At 42.1% G+C, this 16,027-nt stretch overlaps 1 protein-coding gene across 7 annotated transcripts in view; it reads right to left on the minus strand.

Moving 5' to 3' along the window:
• Positions 1 to 16,027, minus strand: part of prrc2b (proline-rich coiled-coil 2B) — a 76,278-nt gene that overhangs the window by 40,067 nt on the left and 20,184 nt on the right. For all 7 annotated transcript variants that reach the window (XR_008811093.1, XM_056290616.1, XM_056290615.1 and 4 more), the window contains exons 4-12: positions 14,252 to 14,354; positions 7,122 to 7,185; positions 6,784 to 6,927; positions 6,227 to 6,540; positions 5,736 to 5,863; positions 5,090 to 5,253; positions 4,818 to 4,905; positions 4,484 to 4,637; positions 65 to 431 (exon numbers count right to left, since the gene is read on the minus strand). Coding sequence is in view for 6 of the 7 variants with exons in the window: in XM_056290616.1 (XP_056146591.1) it covers positions 65 to 431; positions 4,484 to 4,637; positions 4,818 to 4,905; positions 5,090 to 5,253; positions 5,736 to 5,863; positions 6,227 to 6,540; positions 6,784 to 6,927; positions 7,122 to 7,185; positions 14,252 to 14,354 (1,526 nt within the window). In the remaining variant the exon portion in view is untranslated. The remainder of the gene's footprint in view (positions 1 to 64; positions 432 to 4,483; positions 4,638 to 4,817; positions 4,906 to 5,089; positions 5,254 to 5,735; positions 5,864 to 6,226; positions 6,541 to 6,783; positions 6,928 to 7,121; positions 7,186 to 14,251; positions 14,355 to 16,027) is intronic.

Genomic DNA, 16,027 nt, shown 5'->3' on the forward strand with positions numbered 1-16,027 from the left:
ACAAGTTAATGTGGGCTGACTTTAAATCTACAGACTGGATTGGTCATGTCATAAAAATTTCTACCTTTTGAGCTGTATTGCCAGTTCTCCTGTTGGGCTCGAGTCATCTCCCTGCTTGGAGAGAGTGCAAGCTCTTTGCCCTCTGCATCTTTCTGGCCTTCTTCTGTCCTTGATGTCTGCCTTTCAGTCTTCCCAAACTTTTCATCAAGTTTTTTAAGTTTCTCAGCACAAGCAGCAAGCCTCTCCTCACGAGCACGCCTCTCCTCCTCCTCCCGCCGCCTACGGGCTCTCTCTACTGCCTCCGACAGCTCGGCTGATACAAACTTAGTCCTGGGGGGAGCCTGTGCTTGAGACTGATGCTGGTGGTCATCTTGATCTTCCAGGGGCTCACCCTGGTGGGTCATGCTTGACCCTATGCTCTTCTGCTGGGTCTGGAGATGGGACATAGTTGGATCAATATACAGATTCAAAGAGGCTTTCTCCATGTATACCTTGAATACCTTTTTATTTATTTATTTAGAAAATATATTTATTGGCATTTACAACATGCAGCTGTTACTATTCAAATGTCTGTTTCTGAGTGTGCTGTTTCCCCACATAGAGGCTTAACCAGGGTAGGCCACCCAGGTGTTAGGGTTGTCAAAATTTACCAAAAATGACGTTCGATTATTCCTTCTAAATAAAAACACATAGGTTCAAACCCATTCAAATATATTTTTGCACATTATGTCCATAAGAGGGCAAACCAATACAACAAGACAAAACTACTTGTATGGGTATATTTATTTCAATGTACAAATGTCTTTTAAAAGATCTACATAGCTACACATTACAAAATATATGAATAAAATAATGTCCTATACAGTAAAACTTCATTTAAAGATCATAGACCCCTCTCTTTCTCTTTGCACCATGGTTGGTGCTAGAGTGAGAAATGAGAATGTGCTGTCTCTCGGAGCGAGATGAATGATTCATAATTTGTAATGATTCGTAACTGATGTGTTATTCCATCGCCTAATTTTTACACATATACCTTTTATACTGGTTTAAATAAACAATTTGATAGTATTTCTCCATTTTTGTTGAGCATCTTTAATGAGCAAGAGGTTTGTGCGAAAGGAATTAAAGGCCCGACTTCAGTCTCAAATATAGGCTGGTTGTATTCAATGATCGAAGTAAATAAAAGTACGGGATATTAATTCAAGTTTTACGGTACATAGAACAGACATTCAATGCTCTGAGTGAGCTGTGCTAGACGTAGAACAACAATTATCCTTTCCTTTACATGAAACTGGAAATAATAAACCATTGGGCACCTGCAGTGCATGAATCTTCTGTATTCATTATTCAATATATATTCAGTCAGTACAGTAGCCTACACTTTTGTAATGTTTTTGTTTAAATAAAATTAAGGCAAAGCACATAATTCCAAGAAATATGACAAAGAAGTTTTACCCTGAGAGCTAATTTACAACAAATTGCTATTAAAAACGGAAAAGCAGGCTACTTACATTCTTGACACTAGAACTCCCAAAACGCTAGCATAAAAAAAGAAAAAGGGTAAAACTGACTTAACTGGTTCGGCATTTTATTCCACTGTCATTGACTGTCAGGCCTTTTTATTCCACTGTCACTGTCAGGCCTTAAGGCCTACAGGTTATTTGCCAACAACACAAGACAGTTCACATTTGAAGAGGCCAGTGCCGATCTCTTTTTTTTCCCCCACTATAGTTCCAGCGGAGAAAGAGACGCGTTCAGAATGCACTGAGAATCCAGGGATGGAAAGATATTTCTTTGCTATGTGGGTGACATGAGGGTATCTCCAACAGCCTGCGGTTTTCCGCCACATGAGAGGATTTTGTTGAGCAGGTATTGGAGACTCTTGTTCATACATCGATATCTCTTTTTCAAGCAGCAGAGTGTTGTTCTGGTCTGGCCTGTTAGTGTAATACTTGTCTCCGAAGAGCTGAACCATAGCCATTAAAGTGGTTTTCCCAGCAGTTTGCTGATCACGGGGTTGTCCGGCACCGGGGTCAGTCTCACTGCCTGTGCCTCCTGCCACATTCAGTTGTTTCATCTCCTCCAGTATAGCCACCTGCACCTCCTGTTTTTGTTCCTCTTAAATGAACGAGTCGATTGAAGCATGAATCCAGTTAAGTAACTAGCTTTGTTCAGCAGCATAAATGTGCCCTTTTCCTTGCTATACCACTTCTCCAGATCTGTAATTATTTTTGTCTTCATTTCTGTCAACGCAGCGAAGTCTGGTTCAACTGGCGTTTGCTTGCTCAGTTGAGAGAGCAGAACATGTTTTAAAGGCAGCACAGCCGATGCAGTTGGATATTTATCAGTCAAAAATGCTTCTGTTGCATTTTTGAAAGGTTTAAGATCCTATTGTACCTGTAGTCAATAAATATGTGCTAATATTAGGAAAGATGTGCATTTTTCCCAGCCTATTAACATTTACAAAAGTAAGTTAACAATATTACCTTAACTTAAAATTAGGGTCACCATTCTACCTATTTTTAAAGACTCATTCTGGATCAGCACTAAGTGTCCACAGGCAAGGCATTTCATACACTGTGCTCACCTTTTCCATGAGGGACCACTCGCTTGTGGTCAACTCCATTCTAGACCGTTTTTTTTCTCTCAAGGATGACGGCCGACACAGCTGCTTGCTACTCCAGTGCTGAGCAGATCATATCGTATGTACTGTTCCATTGCGTTGGACAGTTGTTAATCAGTTTTTCTTTTTTCAATCTCAAAATTTGTTTTCTCTCCCGGAGGAGGTAGCTGTCAGTGGTAGATGTGTTGAAATGGGATGCCGCCTCTTTCAGCCTGCTCATGGGGGTTTTCAATGCTTTTGACTCCGAGCCCTTTAAGCACAGCCAAGTTGATGGTGTGTGCCACACATGGTATATTCACCGTTTCAAGGTGTCTCTCCACTGCATTGACGTAATTAGTAGCATTGTCTGTTGTATGGCAGTCAGATTCCCTTTTTATGCCATAGATGTTCAAGATGTCTTGAATGCATTCGCCTACATTCTCTGCACTGTGGCTTTCCCTAAGCTCTTTTGTTTTGAGGACATAGTTTTGCATTTCTCAATTGTCTGAAATCCAGTGGGCCGTTGCTGTGACATAAGATGTTGTTGCTAGGAAGGTCCACCCATCTGTGGTAAGCGTCACATCTTTGTCTTTGAGTAATTCCTTTACTTTGTCTGAAGTGCTGTTGTAGATTTCTATGATTCTATTGGCGATTGTTCCACATCTAGGGATATGGTACCTTGGTTCCAATTCCTGACAGAACTCTCTCAAGTCCAGCCCATCAATTATACTAATCATCCTTATGTCCTTGCATATGAATGAAGAACGTTTCTTCGTGCAAGCGTCTTGTTGTGCTGCAGATAGCAAGCTTTTGGCGGGCGGTGTAAAATATGAGTCGAGACATGGCTGTTTGGGTGGAGTTCCGAACATCAGGCCATGCTCATTTGGGTGCATAGTTTCGAGCTGTGCCCTCAGGTTACTAGTGGTGGAATGGTAAGCTAACTGTAGCTTACATATAGCCTGCACATGACTTTAGCTCGAGATTCCACAATTTTTCCGTTTTCTGACCAAAATCCGAAGTATTTCCAAATGGGGCTTTTTAGATTGTTCAGAGTGAAAATCACTCTCTCCCTCTGCGATTGAACTGGTTTGTGAACTCTCTGCCATCTTTACCACAAGGTTGTTGTTGAATTATTTGCTCATTTCAGGTTGACCTAAATTTAATTTTCAACCAATGAAAGTGACGCTGTGTGACTCCTGTCCGGCATGCAACTTAAGTCAGTGCAGCGGGGCAAGGCCCTCTCGAGAATTCGCGAGGCAGACAGCCGCAGTAGTGCTGCTTTTTTCATAAACTAATATTCATTTTCACAGTCAAATCTGTTTTGTTTTTTTGTTGTTTTATTTTTACAATTAAGTTACATATTCGAATTTGGAATATTCATTGACAGCCCTGGAAGGTATATAGTATATAAAGTCTCACTTTAAAATTCTTCTTTAGAATCCTTCCAAGAAAACCAAAACCAAATGCAAACAATTCATGAAAATACTCCCCCTTGACTCTAATCCTCCTGTCCCTCTGCTCTGCTTTTTCATATTTATTATGTGGAAAAAGGCGTACAAAATTGCATATGCTATGCAGAGAAATGGAGAGGCCATTGCCAGCACAAATTTTATGGAATTTTCCCAACCCCTCATGGCATATTGTACAACTGATCTCTGACTTTAGCAGACACTTTGAATTCTATGAAAGACACCATGCCTATTTACAGTCAAAGTGTGTGTTTGGTTGCTTTAGCACTGGTTCGACTCATACAGTGAACAGTAAACTACTTTACTGTTAGGTATCATCAGTATCAAACATTATAGCAGTTTAATTAACTAATAGATAATTTTTTACATTCTAAACTAAATAAATTCAGGTTAGTCAAGTGTTGTTAGTTACCTGGGCCTCCATCAATGAGTATTTGCTGTTTGTCTTCTTGGGGGGCTCGTGATGGTAGGAGTAACTTTCTTCAGGGCTTTCCTGGGTGTATCCCCCATCACCTGAGCTTAGGGATGACTGACACTCCCGCTGGTTCGCTCTCTCCCTCTCAGCCCTGAAAGCAGAGGGAAACATACAACAAATATAACAACATAATTTGGCCTGTAAGGAGTTATTTATAACTCTTTATAATACCAAGAATCTTATTATCAAAAGCAGAAAGAAAGTGGTTTCACACTGATTTGAGTACAGGCTCATTGAGAGCAGAGATCAGCCAGAAGGATTGAGATCTCACCATAGCTTGTTCTTGTCACTAGCGGCGTGTTCCTCCTCATCGTCACTGAACTGAAGTTTCTCACTGTAATCCACTTCCTCATGGAGTCCTGGAAAAAAAGAAAATACTCATCAGATGGTTCTCCAAAAGTTGTTTATCAACTCAAGACATATCCATATAGGTTCACATGACCATCACATGACCAACATCACTGAAATGTATTAGTTTTAAAAATATATTCCTATCTGATCTCTGGGTTTGTGGTCAACAGAAAAAGTAAAGTATTTACTTACCCGCCCATCCATCCTCACAGTCATTGTCAAGCTCATCTAGATCCTTTAAGTCCTCTGGATTGATGATGGCTGGCCGTGGAGGTCTGTCACCAGGCCTACGGATGGGTTGAGAAGACAGACGGGGAGAGGGGCGAACATAGCGGTTCTCTCTTCTAACGTCACCACTGAAGTCAAAAAGAGAAAACAGACAAAAAAAAAGAAGTGATGTCACCAGCTTCTTGGTCAAGCTATAACTTCAAGTTACACTATACAAGTGTGGCACAGTAGTGGCTTTTGTTTGCTATAAGCGATATTGTTTTGGTGCTGTCAACACACATTGTGAGGCTATATACAGTTTTGAAGGTTTGGTGGCTAAATGTCTAGGTTATGTATAGCGGATTAGAAACTACGGAAGACACATTGCACTCTTCTTTCCTTAGTGTGCAAGATCCCTCCTTTGTTTGATAACAACAAAATCACAAGACCAGATATATACATGATATACAAGAAGATTGTGAGAAGGCCTGTCACACCAGCTAAACTACTTGGTGTATTAAATTGCCAGTGGTTCTGTTTGTTTTGTATAATCTCAAGTACAGTTAGTTTTTAAAAAAAACTGCATAATGCAGCTTTAAATATATCTGTTGTATAACTGTAATGAACTTACTTGACAAGCTCTGAGTTAGTGTGGCTCTGTCTAAATGTAGGTCTGTTGTCAAATCTGGCTGGAGCCACCACTGTTTTGGGTACATGATCAGCTGTTCCTGTCGCTTCACGTGTCTCTTTGGAGCACATCTGAGACAGAGGACATGGTGAGCCAAGCAGAAATACAGAAAAGTTTGGACATATCAGGATTTGTGGCTTGGCTGATGCAAGTACATGTATGAAATGATTATAGTGCTTTTTAAAATGACATCATGTTTGAGTCATGTCAGTGATCATTTTATTGTGCTTTATGCTGCAGGCAGTATGATCCAGAAAGAGCCAGTGTGGGTGCAGGCTTTTGTTCCAACCAAGCAGTTACACACCTGATTCTACTAATCAAACAATAGTCTTTGCTAAGGACCTTGCTTGGTTGGAACAAAAGCCTTCCCCTGCATGGGCCCTTTCTGGATCATGTTGCCCACCCTTGCCTTACATTGATATTACAGCACTTACAAAGGCAGGCAGCATGTCATGGTAAACAGCAGTTGAGGTGTGATGGAGCTGGTACTGCAGGGCAGTGGGGACGGTAGCCCTGCGTAGTGGCTGAGCCGGTCGCAGGGAAGGCTCCTTGGGTTCCATGCCTGAGGACTGAGCAATTGTAACACTAGTGGAGGTGGAACCGGTGGCAGAGGAGGGGTGAGAGGAAGTTGGGGTGGTGCCTGTCTCAGCCGTGGCACTGAGCTTGCCCTCAGGATCTGCTGGCAGGCTGAGAGGCAGGGATGAGGGTTGAAGATTTCTCCCCCCACCCTCCCTCCAGCTGGTCACATCTAAAAAAAGGGTGAAAGAGACTTAACTTATGAGAGGAAACACAAAATGTTGTGTAGAGAGAAATTCATTACACATATCTGTGGATTTCACATTTTGCTATTATGGTAGGTTGTGATATTGTTTTAGATATAAACAATTGCATTTCAGTCAGATCCTAGTTAACTAGCACTTAAAACATCAAGTAGTATTTACCATATAACTACGAACCTGGGGGGGGCAAAAAACAAAACAGAAAACCTTACTCTGGGGGCGGAGGCTTGGTCCGGGCCCATACGACGGATCGAAGGCGCTTCTTTCCTTGACAGCCTTGTCCTGTTCCCCAGCTGCCTTGAGTGTGGGAAATTCCTCGTGAGAGAAGGGCTGAAGTCGGTTTGAGGCCCTTGAACCTATGGTTGCCATGACACAAGAAAAACAAGAGATGCAAGTCTAACGCATGTAAACCCCATCAACTTAGTAGCTTTCAGTACAAAAGACAAAAATAGATGGAAATTAGGATGGAAATTCACTCCTCAGTAGCAGAATATCCATTGAAGTAATCTGATTTTCAATACAACAATAATGTGAATCCAAGATCACTGACCATCTTGCTCTACTCCTTTTCCATTTAGCTGGGCCCATTGCTTTGGTCCACCTGTGTTTGTAATCTGGAAATGGAAGAGAAAATGAAGGTCACAATTACAAGGCTGCATTCAGGTCTTCTAGCTCCTCACAATAAAGGACATGTATGGTATTTTTTAACTTAAGCTCTATTTTCATATCATCAGGAATCAAACTGAGCAACGGGTAGCAAAATCTTTTGAACCAGTTCAGTACTGAGCAAGCTTGTGTCAACTGACTGTTGCGCATCAGGCTACAATGTAATCTTTCAAGGCAATAGAACGCACCAAATAACATCCATTAAAAGAGCTCTTTATTGGTAGCATCAGCCTCAGAATGCTATGACAAGTATCCGAAAACAACTTACATTATTAAATAAAGGAAATCCCAGCACAGTCAGTCAACGCAGCAATAGACCTTTTTGCACTTCTCTCCAACTCTCTCACATTTCCACTATCGTCTTCCTGCAACAACTTACTCCTCACGTGATGAAAGGTTGAGACTTCGGCTCCAGGTTAAAAAAGGACTGATATCTATTCACTCCTTTTAAAATATTCAGAGCCTGTAAATGCCAAAAAAGAGCTCTTTTCATGGATGTTATTTAGCAAGCGCTACTGCTCCAAAGGACTACACTGCAGCTTGCTGCACAACAGTTTGCGGATACAAGCTTGCTCAAAATGAATCAGTTTAAATGAATCTGCTACCATGGTTTGAGTCCTAATAATAGAAAAACAAAAACAAAAAACAGGGCTTGGTTTTAAAAAAAATGCCTTAAATTGTTTTCTTTTAGTATCCTGATATACAGTTCAGGTCAACATTATTGGCACCCATGATTTTTTTGTGTATCATGTACAATATATTCAGAAATAAACTGAAATGTACCAACCTTGTATCATCAGAACATTTTAATAAGATGTCCAAAGTTTTTCAACAAAAAAGATGCATTTTCAACTTACATGTAGTTATTTCAAATAAAATCATAAAATATGACTTGGACATCATTAAAAGGCACCCTTGCCTAATATCTGATTGCACAACCTTTGGCAGCAATGACAGTCTCCACACGTTCCTTGTAGCCATCTATAAGCTTCTTGCGCCTGTCTACTGGTCGATTCTCCCACTATTCCATCGCAATTTGTTCAAGTTCTTCAATGTTTGCAAGATTCCTTTTCCCAGTGGCAGATTTCAGCTCTCTCCAAAAATTTTCCAATTGGATTGAGATCAGGGTTCATTGCTGACCAGTTCAAATCAGTCCAATTTTTCCTTTTAAACATTCTTTTGTGTTTTTGGATGTGTGCTTTGGGTTCTTGTCCTGCTGGATGACCCATGTACTTCAACCCAAACCTAGTTTCTGTACACTGGGTAGCACATGTTGCTCTAAAATGCCTTGGTAATCCTATGATTTCATGATTCCATTAATACCTTCAAGGCCTCCAATACCAGAGGCAGCAAAGAAGCCCAACAATATTATGGACCCTCCACCATGTTTAACTGTAGGTAGGGTGTTCCTTTTCCTTATAAGCTTAATTTCATCACCTATTAGGGCTGTCAATGAATATTCCAAATTCGAATATATAACCGAATTGTAAAAAAAAAAAAAGACATTCAAGTGTGAAAATTAATATTCGTTTATGGAAAAAAAAAAAGCAGCACTACTGCAGCTGTCTGCCTCTCGAATTCTCACCAGGGCCTTGGTCGCTGCACTGAATACTGAATACGCTGCATCACGGACAGGAGTCACACAACGTCACTTTCATTAGTTGAAAATGAAATTTAGGTCAAGCTCAAATGCGCGAATAATTCAACAACAACCGTGCGGTAAAGATGGCTGAGAGTTCACAACCCAACTCAGCTGGAGAGAGTGATTTTCACTCCAAACAATCTAAAAAGCCCCGTTTGGAAATACAATGTTACAATTTTATTCAGCAGACGCTTTTATCAAAGGCGACATACATCTGAGAGCTAATACAACAAAAGCAAGGATCTTGTCAGGAGGCGACAATGCAAGTAAGTGCCAAAAAACTAGGTTCAAGTCTGATAGGACATAGGTGTAAACAGGCAGTACAAAGGCAAAGGTGCATAGAAGCTATTTTTTTATTTTTAAAATGGAGGTAATGGAGGTATTCCAGAAAGAGCTGGGTCTTTAGCTTCCTCTTAAAGATGGAGAGGGACTCAGCAGATCGAATGGAGTTTGGTAACTCGTTCCACCACCGGGGAACTACACAAGAGAAGAGTCTGGCTAGTGATTTAGGGCCAAATTGCGGCAGAAGTGCCATGCGCCTTTCATTGGCACTGAACGGGCCTAATTGTAGACCTGAATGAGGGAGTTCAGATAGGCAGGAGCCGTTTTATTTGCTGTGTTGTAAGCAAGCATTAAGGTTTTGAATTTGATGCAGGCAGCAACTGGGAGCCAGTGGAGGGATATGAACAGCGGAGTGACATGGGCTGTTTTGGGTTGGTTGAAGACCAGATGTGCCGCCGCATTCTGGATCATTTGCAGAGGTTTCAAAGTGCATGTAGGGAGACCTGCCAGTAGGGAGTTGCAGTAGTCAATGTGTGATATTTCAAGAGTCTGTACCAGGAGCTGTGCTGCATGCTCAGACAGGTAGGGTCAAATTTTCCTGATGTTGTACAGGGCAAATAGGCATGACCAAGCAATCAAGGCCACATGAACCTTAAAGGAAAGTTGACCATCAGTCATGACACCCAGGTTTCGGGCAGACTTTGTGGGCATACGTTGGGTTGATCTGAGCCGGATATTGATCTGTTGTTGTAAGGATCGACTGGCTAGGAGGACAAGGAGCTCAGTCTTAGATAGGTTAAGCTGAAGGTGGCATTCCTTCATCCACCCAGAGATATCAGCAAGGCATAACAATATCTGTGCTGAGACTGTGAGGTCATCTGGCGGGAATGATAGGAAGAGCTGGGTATCGTCAGCATAGCAATGGTACGAGAAACCATGGCAGCAGATGATTGCACCAAGTGAGGTGGTGTATACTGAGAAGAGAAGGGGAGCGAACACTGACCCTTGAGGTACCACTGAGGATAAGCCGTGCAGTTTAGACACTTCTCCCCTCCAAGATACGCTAAAAGATCTCCCAGAGATGTTGGACATGAACCACTGGAGAGCTAATCCTGAGATATCAAGCTCAGTGAGTGTGGAGAAGAGTATTTGGTAGTTACCCGTGTCAAAGGCAGCTGACGGATCTAGCAGCAATAATTGCCAAGCAGCTCTAGCCAAACGCAGTGATTCTATTATCGACAGGAGTGTAGTCTCGGTAGAGTGACCCCGTTTAAAGTCAGACTGATTCGGCTCATACAAATTGCTCTCAGAAAGGAATTCAGAGACATGGTTTAAGACCGTGCACTCAAGTACTTTTGAAAGAAAAGGGTAGGAGTGAAACCAGTCTGTAGTTTTCAACCTGGGCTGGGTTGAGTGTAGGTTTTTTGAGCAGTGGGGTGACCTGAGCTTGCTTAAAGGCACTTGAGAACACACCCGTTGTAAGCGAGGCGTTGATGATGTGTGCGACTGCAGGGTTAAGTGCAGAGGAAATGGTCTGTAGGAGGTTGGATGGTATGAGGTCCAGCGGACAGGTAGTGGGACAAGAGTCCAGCAGAAGCTTGGAGACTTCCTACCCAGTCAGTGGGAAGAATGAGGTGAGTGAGGCACTGTTAGCTGGCAGCAGCAGACAAGAGTTGGTCAGGCTCAGAGAACTGGTTACTGATGGCAGAAACCTTATCAGTAAAGTACGAGGCAGACATGTAAGGAGTGAGCAGAGTGGAGGTCCAATGAGGAGGTGGATTGAGGAGTTAGTTAAAAACAAAAAACATTTTTCACGCATCAGCGGCGCCACAGATCTTGTTTTGATAGTAAGTGGTCTTAGCTGTTTTTAAGCTGAAGGAGAATGATATGAGGAGACACTGATAGTCACTGAGGTCAGTGGATTGGGGTTTTACACCATTTTCCTTCTGCCGCACTGAGCCCCATCCTTTGCTCTCTGATGACCTCAGTCAGCCATGGACGGGGGGGGGGGGGGGCATTACAAGCAGATCTGGATACTAGAGGGCAGAGATTGTTAAGAGAGGAGGCTAGTGAGGAACAGAGTGTGTCTGTAGCCTCATTGACAGGGAGTGAAGATAATTTATTATGAGGTGGCATGGAAGCCAAGACCTCATTGGAGAGCTGGGTTGGTGTAAAGTGACCGGAAGTTTTGGCGGAAGGAGACTCTTTGTGGAGGAACGTGAGGATGTTCCAGTAAGGAGGCCGTAAATTGAATAAAGAAGTGGTCTGACAAATGTAAGGTGGGTGACAGTCAGATTTGCTGTGGAGCAATTCCGAGTTAAAATCAGATCAAGCATATTGCCTGCTTTGTGTGTGGAAGGGTTGGGGACCTGTCTGAGGTAAAAGGAGGTCAGAAGAGACAGAAAGTCAGTTGCTTGGGTTTTTTCCATTAAGGATATTCATGTCTCCCATGACAATCTGTGGTGTGTCATCATCAGGAATGGCTGAGAGTAACATGTCTAGTTCTACAAAGTACTACAAGGTTCCCCAGTGGACACCCTAGTGGGCGGTATATGATAATTTAATAGGAACAGTAACAATGATTGCATGGTATTCAAAGGAGGAGTTGTTGCTTAGCAGAGAAAGTTTGGTGAATTTTCAAGCTTTGGAAATGAGGACACCCGTACCGCGTCCACACCCAACAGAACAGGGTGTGTGTGAGAAAGCGGAGTCAACTGAGAGTGTGGCCGGTGTGACAGCGTTTTCTGGACATATCCAGATTTCAGTCAGGGCTAGTGCCTGAATATCTGGCGGATTAGCAAATGTTTGGATAAATTCTATTTTATTTACAGCAGAAATGCTTTGGATTTTGGTCAGAAAATAGAACAAGTGTGGCGTCTCGAGATAAAGCCATACACAAGCTATGTAAGCTGCAGTTAGCTTACCATTCCACCACTAGTAACTTGAGGGCACATTTCAAAAATATGCACTCAAATGATTATGGCCTGATGTCCAGAATTCCACCCAAACAGCCACGTTTCAACTCATATTTTACACTGCCCACCACAAGCTCGCTATGTGCAGCACAAGAGGCTTGCATGAAGAAACTTACTTTCTTCATATGCAAGGACATGAGGCCGATCAGTATAGTTGATGGGCTGGGCTTTATAGAGTTCTGTCTATCAAACCGATTATTTAAACGAGTATGACTATTACCTATGCTGTATAAAAATTAGGCTACTGGGGGCGTCCGGCTAGTGTAGCGGTCTATTCTGTTGCCTACCAACATGGGGATCGCCGTTCGAATCCCCCATTACCTCCGGCTTGGTCGGGCGTCCCTACCGACACAATTGGCTGTCTGCTGGTGGGAAGCTGGATGTGGGTATGTGTCCTGGTTGCTGCACTAGCGCCTCCTCTAGTCGGTCAGGGCGCCCGTTTGCGGGGGAGGGGGAACTGGGAGGAATAGCATGATTCCGCTTGCAAAACTCCTCATTGTCAGGTGAAAAGAAGGAGCTGGCGACTCCACATGTATCAGAGGAGGCATGTGGTAGACTGCAGCCCTCCCTGGTTCGGCATAGGGGATGGAGCAGCAACCAGGATGGCTTGGAAGAGTGGGGTAATTAGCCAAGTACAATTGGGGGGGGGGGGGTCAAAAAAATTAAGGCTATCGAATAATACATCAATTATGAATCTTTTATCTCTTTCCGAGACAGCACGTTTTCATTTCTCAGTCTAGCACCAACCACGGTGCAGAGAGAGAGAGAGAGAGAGAGAGAGAGAGAGAGAGAGAGAGAGAGAGAGAGAGAGAGAGAGAGAGAGAGAGAGAGAGAGAGAGAGAGAGAGAGAGAGAGAGAGAGAGAGAGCTATGGTCTTTCAATGAAGTTTTACAGGGCAGGATATTATTTTATTTGTTTATTTTTTAATGTGTAGGTATGTAGATCTGACATGTTTATGTTGAAATAAATATACCTATACAAGTACTTATGGCTCTCGTTGTATTGGTTTGCCCGCTTACGGCCATAATGTGCAAAAATATATCTGAATGGGTTCGAACATGTGTTTTTTTAGATGAAATAATCGAATGTCATTTTCGTCCAATTTTGACAGCCCTATCACCTATAAACATATTGCTGGTCAGCATTGCCAAAGAGTTCTACTTTGGTTTCATCTGTCCATAGAACATTTCCCAGAAGGATTGTGGTTTGTTTAGGTAGGTCTTGGCAAAGATCAGTCGTGCTTTTTTTCGTCTTTCCTTCAGCAGTGGTGTTCTGCTTGGCCCATGCCCATTAAGCCCTTCTTGGTTTCGTGTGTGGTGTATGGTAAAGGTTAAAACCATCACTCCAGATTGCTCCAGGTCAGCCTTAAGGTCTTTGGATGTTTTACAATTGTTTTTTCCTCAGGTTGCACCAACATTCATGGATTTTCCTCTTTCCCACACATCCAGGGAGACTCTTGACAGTTCCATGAGCAGCAAACTTCCTAATAACGTTGCAAACTGTTGAAACAGGGATGCCAAGGTCTTTGGAGATGGTTTTGTACCCTTTAGAATTTCTGTGTTCAGTGAAAATGGCATTTCTGATGTTCTCAGACAGCTCTCCTTCCTGTCTTCACCATTGTGAAAAAGAAACGGAATAAAAGTGGCCTCTTTAAGCATTAAAGCCATCATTCATTGATTAATTCAAGTCATGTGAGCACTAATAATTTACCACAGCTCGAGTCTAGTCTAGTTCTTTTTTTGAATTCCTCAAAAGGGTGCCGATAACTGTGTCAAAGCAATTTTTCATTTTTGTTATACTTCTCAAATTTCTTTTAACAGTTGTCATTGTTTAATCCTGTGCAGTTATGTGTCAAACACATAAGTGCATATAAACCAAACTTGTTTCACTACACACTTATTGTTAGAAGATATTGTACATGATTTACTTAAATTTCAGGGGTGCCAATAAACCGGGTCTGTAAATTCCATATAACAGTTAAATACAGTTAAACAGCTAAAATCGGTTAAACTTTGGGTGTCTAGATGTCTAGAAAAGCGCTATATAAATGTAATCCATTATTATTATTATTAATTAAAAAATGACAAAAAGCAATATGTAGTTATGACTCCTCACCTCCTGGCTGGCTACTGGCGTGGGCTTCTGAAGATTGGAGACAGACTTCTGTAAAGCCAGCTGCGGCTGCAACTCCGGCAGCTGTGCTGTTGATGCAATTGAACTGAGGAGAGAGAGAGGTAATTTTCAGCTTTCCTCCTTGCGGTTCATACAGAAAAAGTATATCTGCATGCAAATACCAAGACTAGAGCAAAGGAGTCACAGCAGTCACAAGTCTGTGGACCAACATATTCATAAACACGGAGCCCGCATGAACATAGGGTGAATCTCTAAAATGACTAAATCATCAGAGGATGGTAAAGGGATCGATCAGGTGTTTTGACACAAGGTAGTATGACAGAAAGGTGAATTAGTTCCTCTGGACACATGTTTATTGAAAGAAACAACATGTGAAAAATGACAAGTTAGCTTTCTTAAGACTGTGAAATTGCAACTGGTGATGGGGGACATTTGACTGCTGATGTTTACCGTAAACTTACACATACTGATCAGTGATTAAGGTTTGACTCTCATCATCCACTGGAGCACAAACTAGGAGTCATTGGGACACTGTACCACCGAGCTGACAACATCCCCACATTTCCAGACAGTTTTAAGCATGCCATTGTTCCCCCATTGCTGAAAAAACCTAATTTAGAGGAATCTCCAAATTGTCTTTTTTATCTAAGATTCTGGAGAGAGTAATTTCATCTCAATCGATTTCATTTATGAACACTAATAGTTTTTTTTAACAGTTTCCAGTTTGGTTTTAGAGCACTTCATAGTACTGAGACAGCTCTAGTTAGTTACTAATGACCTACTGCTTACTGCAGATAGAGGTGACTGCTCGAATTTAGTTCTTTTAGACCTAAGTGCTGCTTTTGACACAGTCAATCAAAGCATCCTCTTACATTAGAAACTTGGGTTGGCATCAAGAGCTCAGCTCTTAGTTTATTACGCTCGTACCGCTCCAACTGAACTTTTTCTGTTGTTCTGGGTAACTCTACTTCCTTGATGGCTCAATTGAGTTGTGGTGTCCCTCAAGGCTCAGTTCTTGAGCCCCTTCTGTTTTCTAAATACAAGCTGCCCCTTGGCCGAGTCATTCGAAATCATGATGTGTTTTACCATTTTTATGCTGATGACACTTAGTTATACATGCCACTAAAACCCACAGATCCTAGTGCCCTAACAAATCTCACAACTTGCCTCTCTGGTATTAAATCCTGGATGCCCGAAATTTTTCTTAAATGTAACGATGATAAGTCTGAGGTCATTCTGTTCGGTCCCCCAAATGCCATCAACCCTTTTGGAACTAATCTTGATGGTCTGTCAGGTAGTCTTAAAGCAGGCTGCCAGAAATCTAAAAGTTTTACATGCTTTTATTTATTCTCATTTCTCCCACTATAAGTTGTGTCCAGATGAACTGAATCACCTTCTGTGATTTCCGTACCTGGATTATTGATTATGCATAAAGACATATTGAGAGAAACATTACATCACTCATCTAAGTGACCTCTTCAGTCTCAACTGCATGCAGGTATCCCCACCCTTATGAACAATACAGTAGCATAACGACCAAAAACAATGATCAGTTTCATATGCAAATTGGCATAACCATTAATTAGAGTTACAATGGCAATGTGTACTATTCACATAAGACTGGGGATCAGTTGCAATTTGCAATCACAGCATTGTAAAATGGCGACAGAAGTATTCTTAGCCCCCCCACCCCACCCCCACCCCAGTTCCGGGATGGTCATTTCCTCTTCACATAGATGCCCTCTTTGACTCCCCATT

Source organism: Lampris incognitus, chromosome 12 (assembly GCF_029633865.1).
Source record: "Lampris incognitus isolate fLamInc1 chromosome 12, fLamInc1.hap2, whole genome shotgun sequence".
NCBI classification, from domain to species: Eukaryota; Metazoa; Chordata; class Actinopteri; order Lampriformes; family Lampridae; genus Lampris; species Lampris incognitus.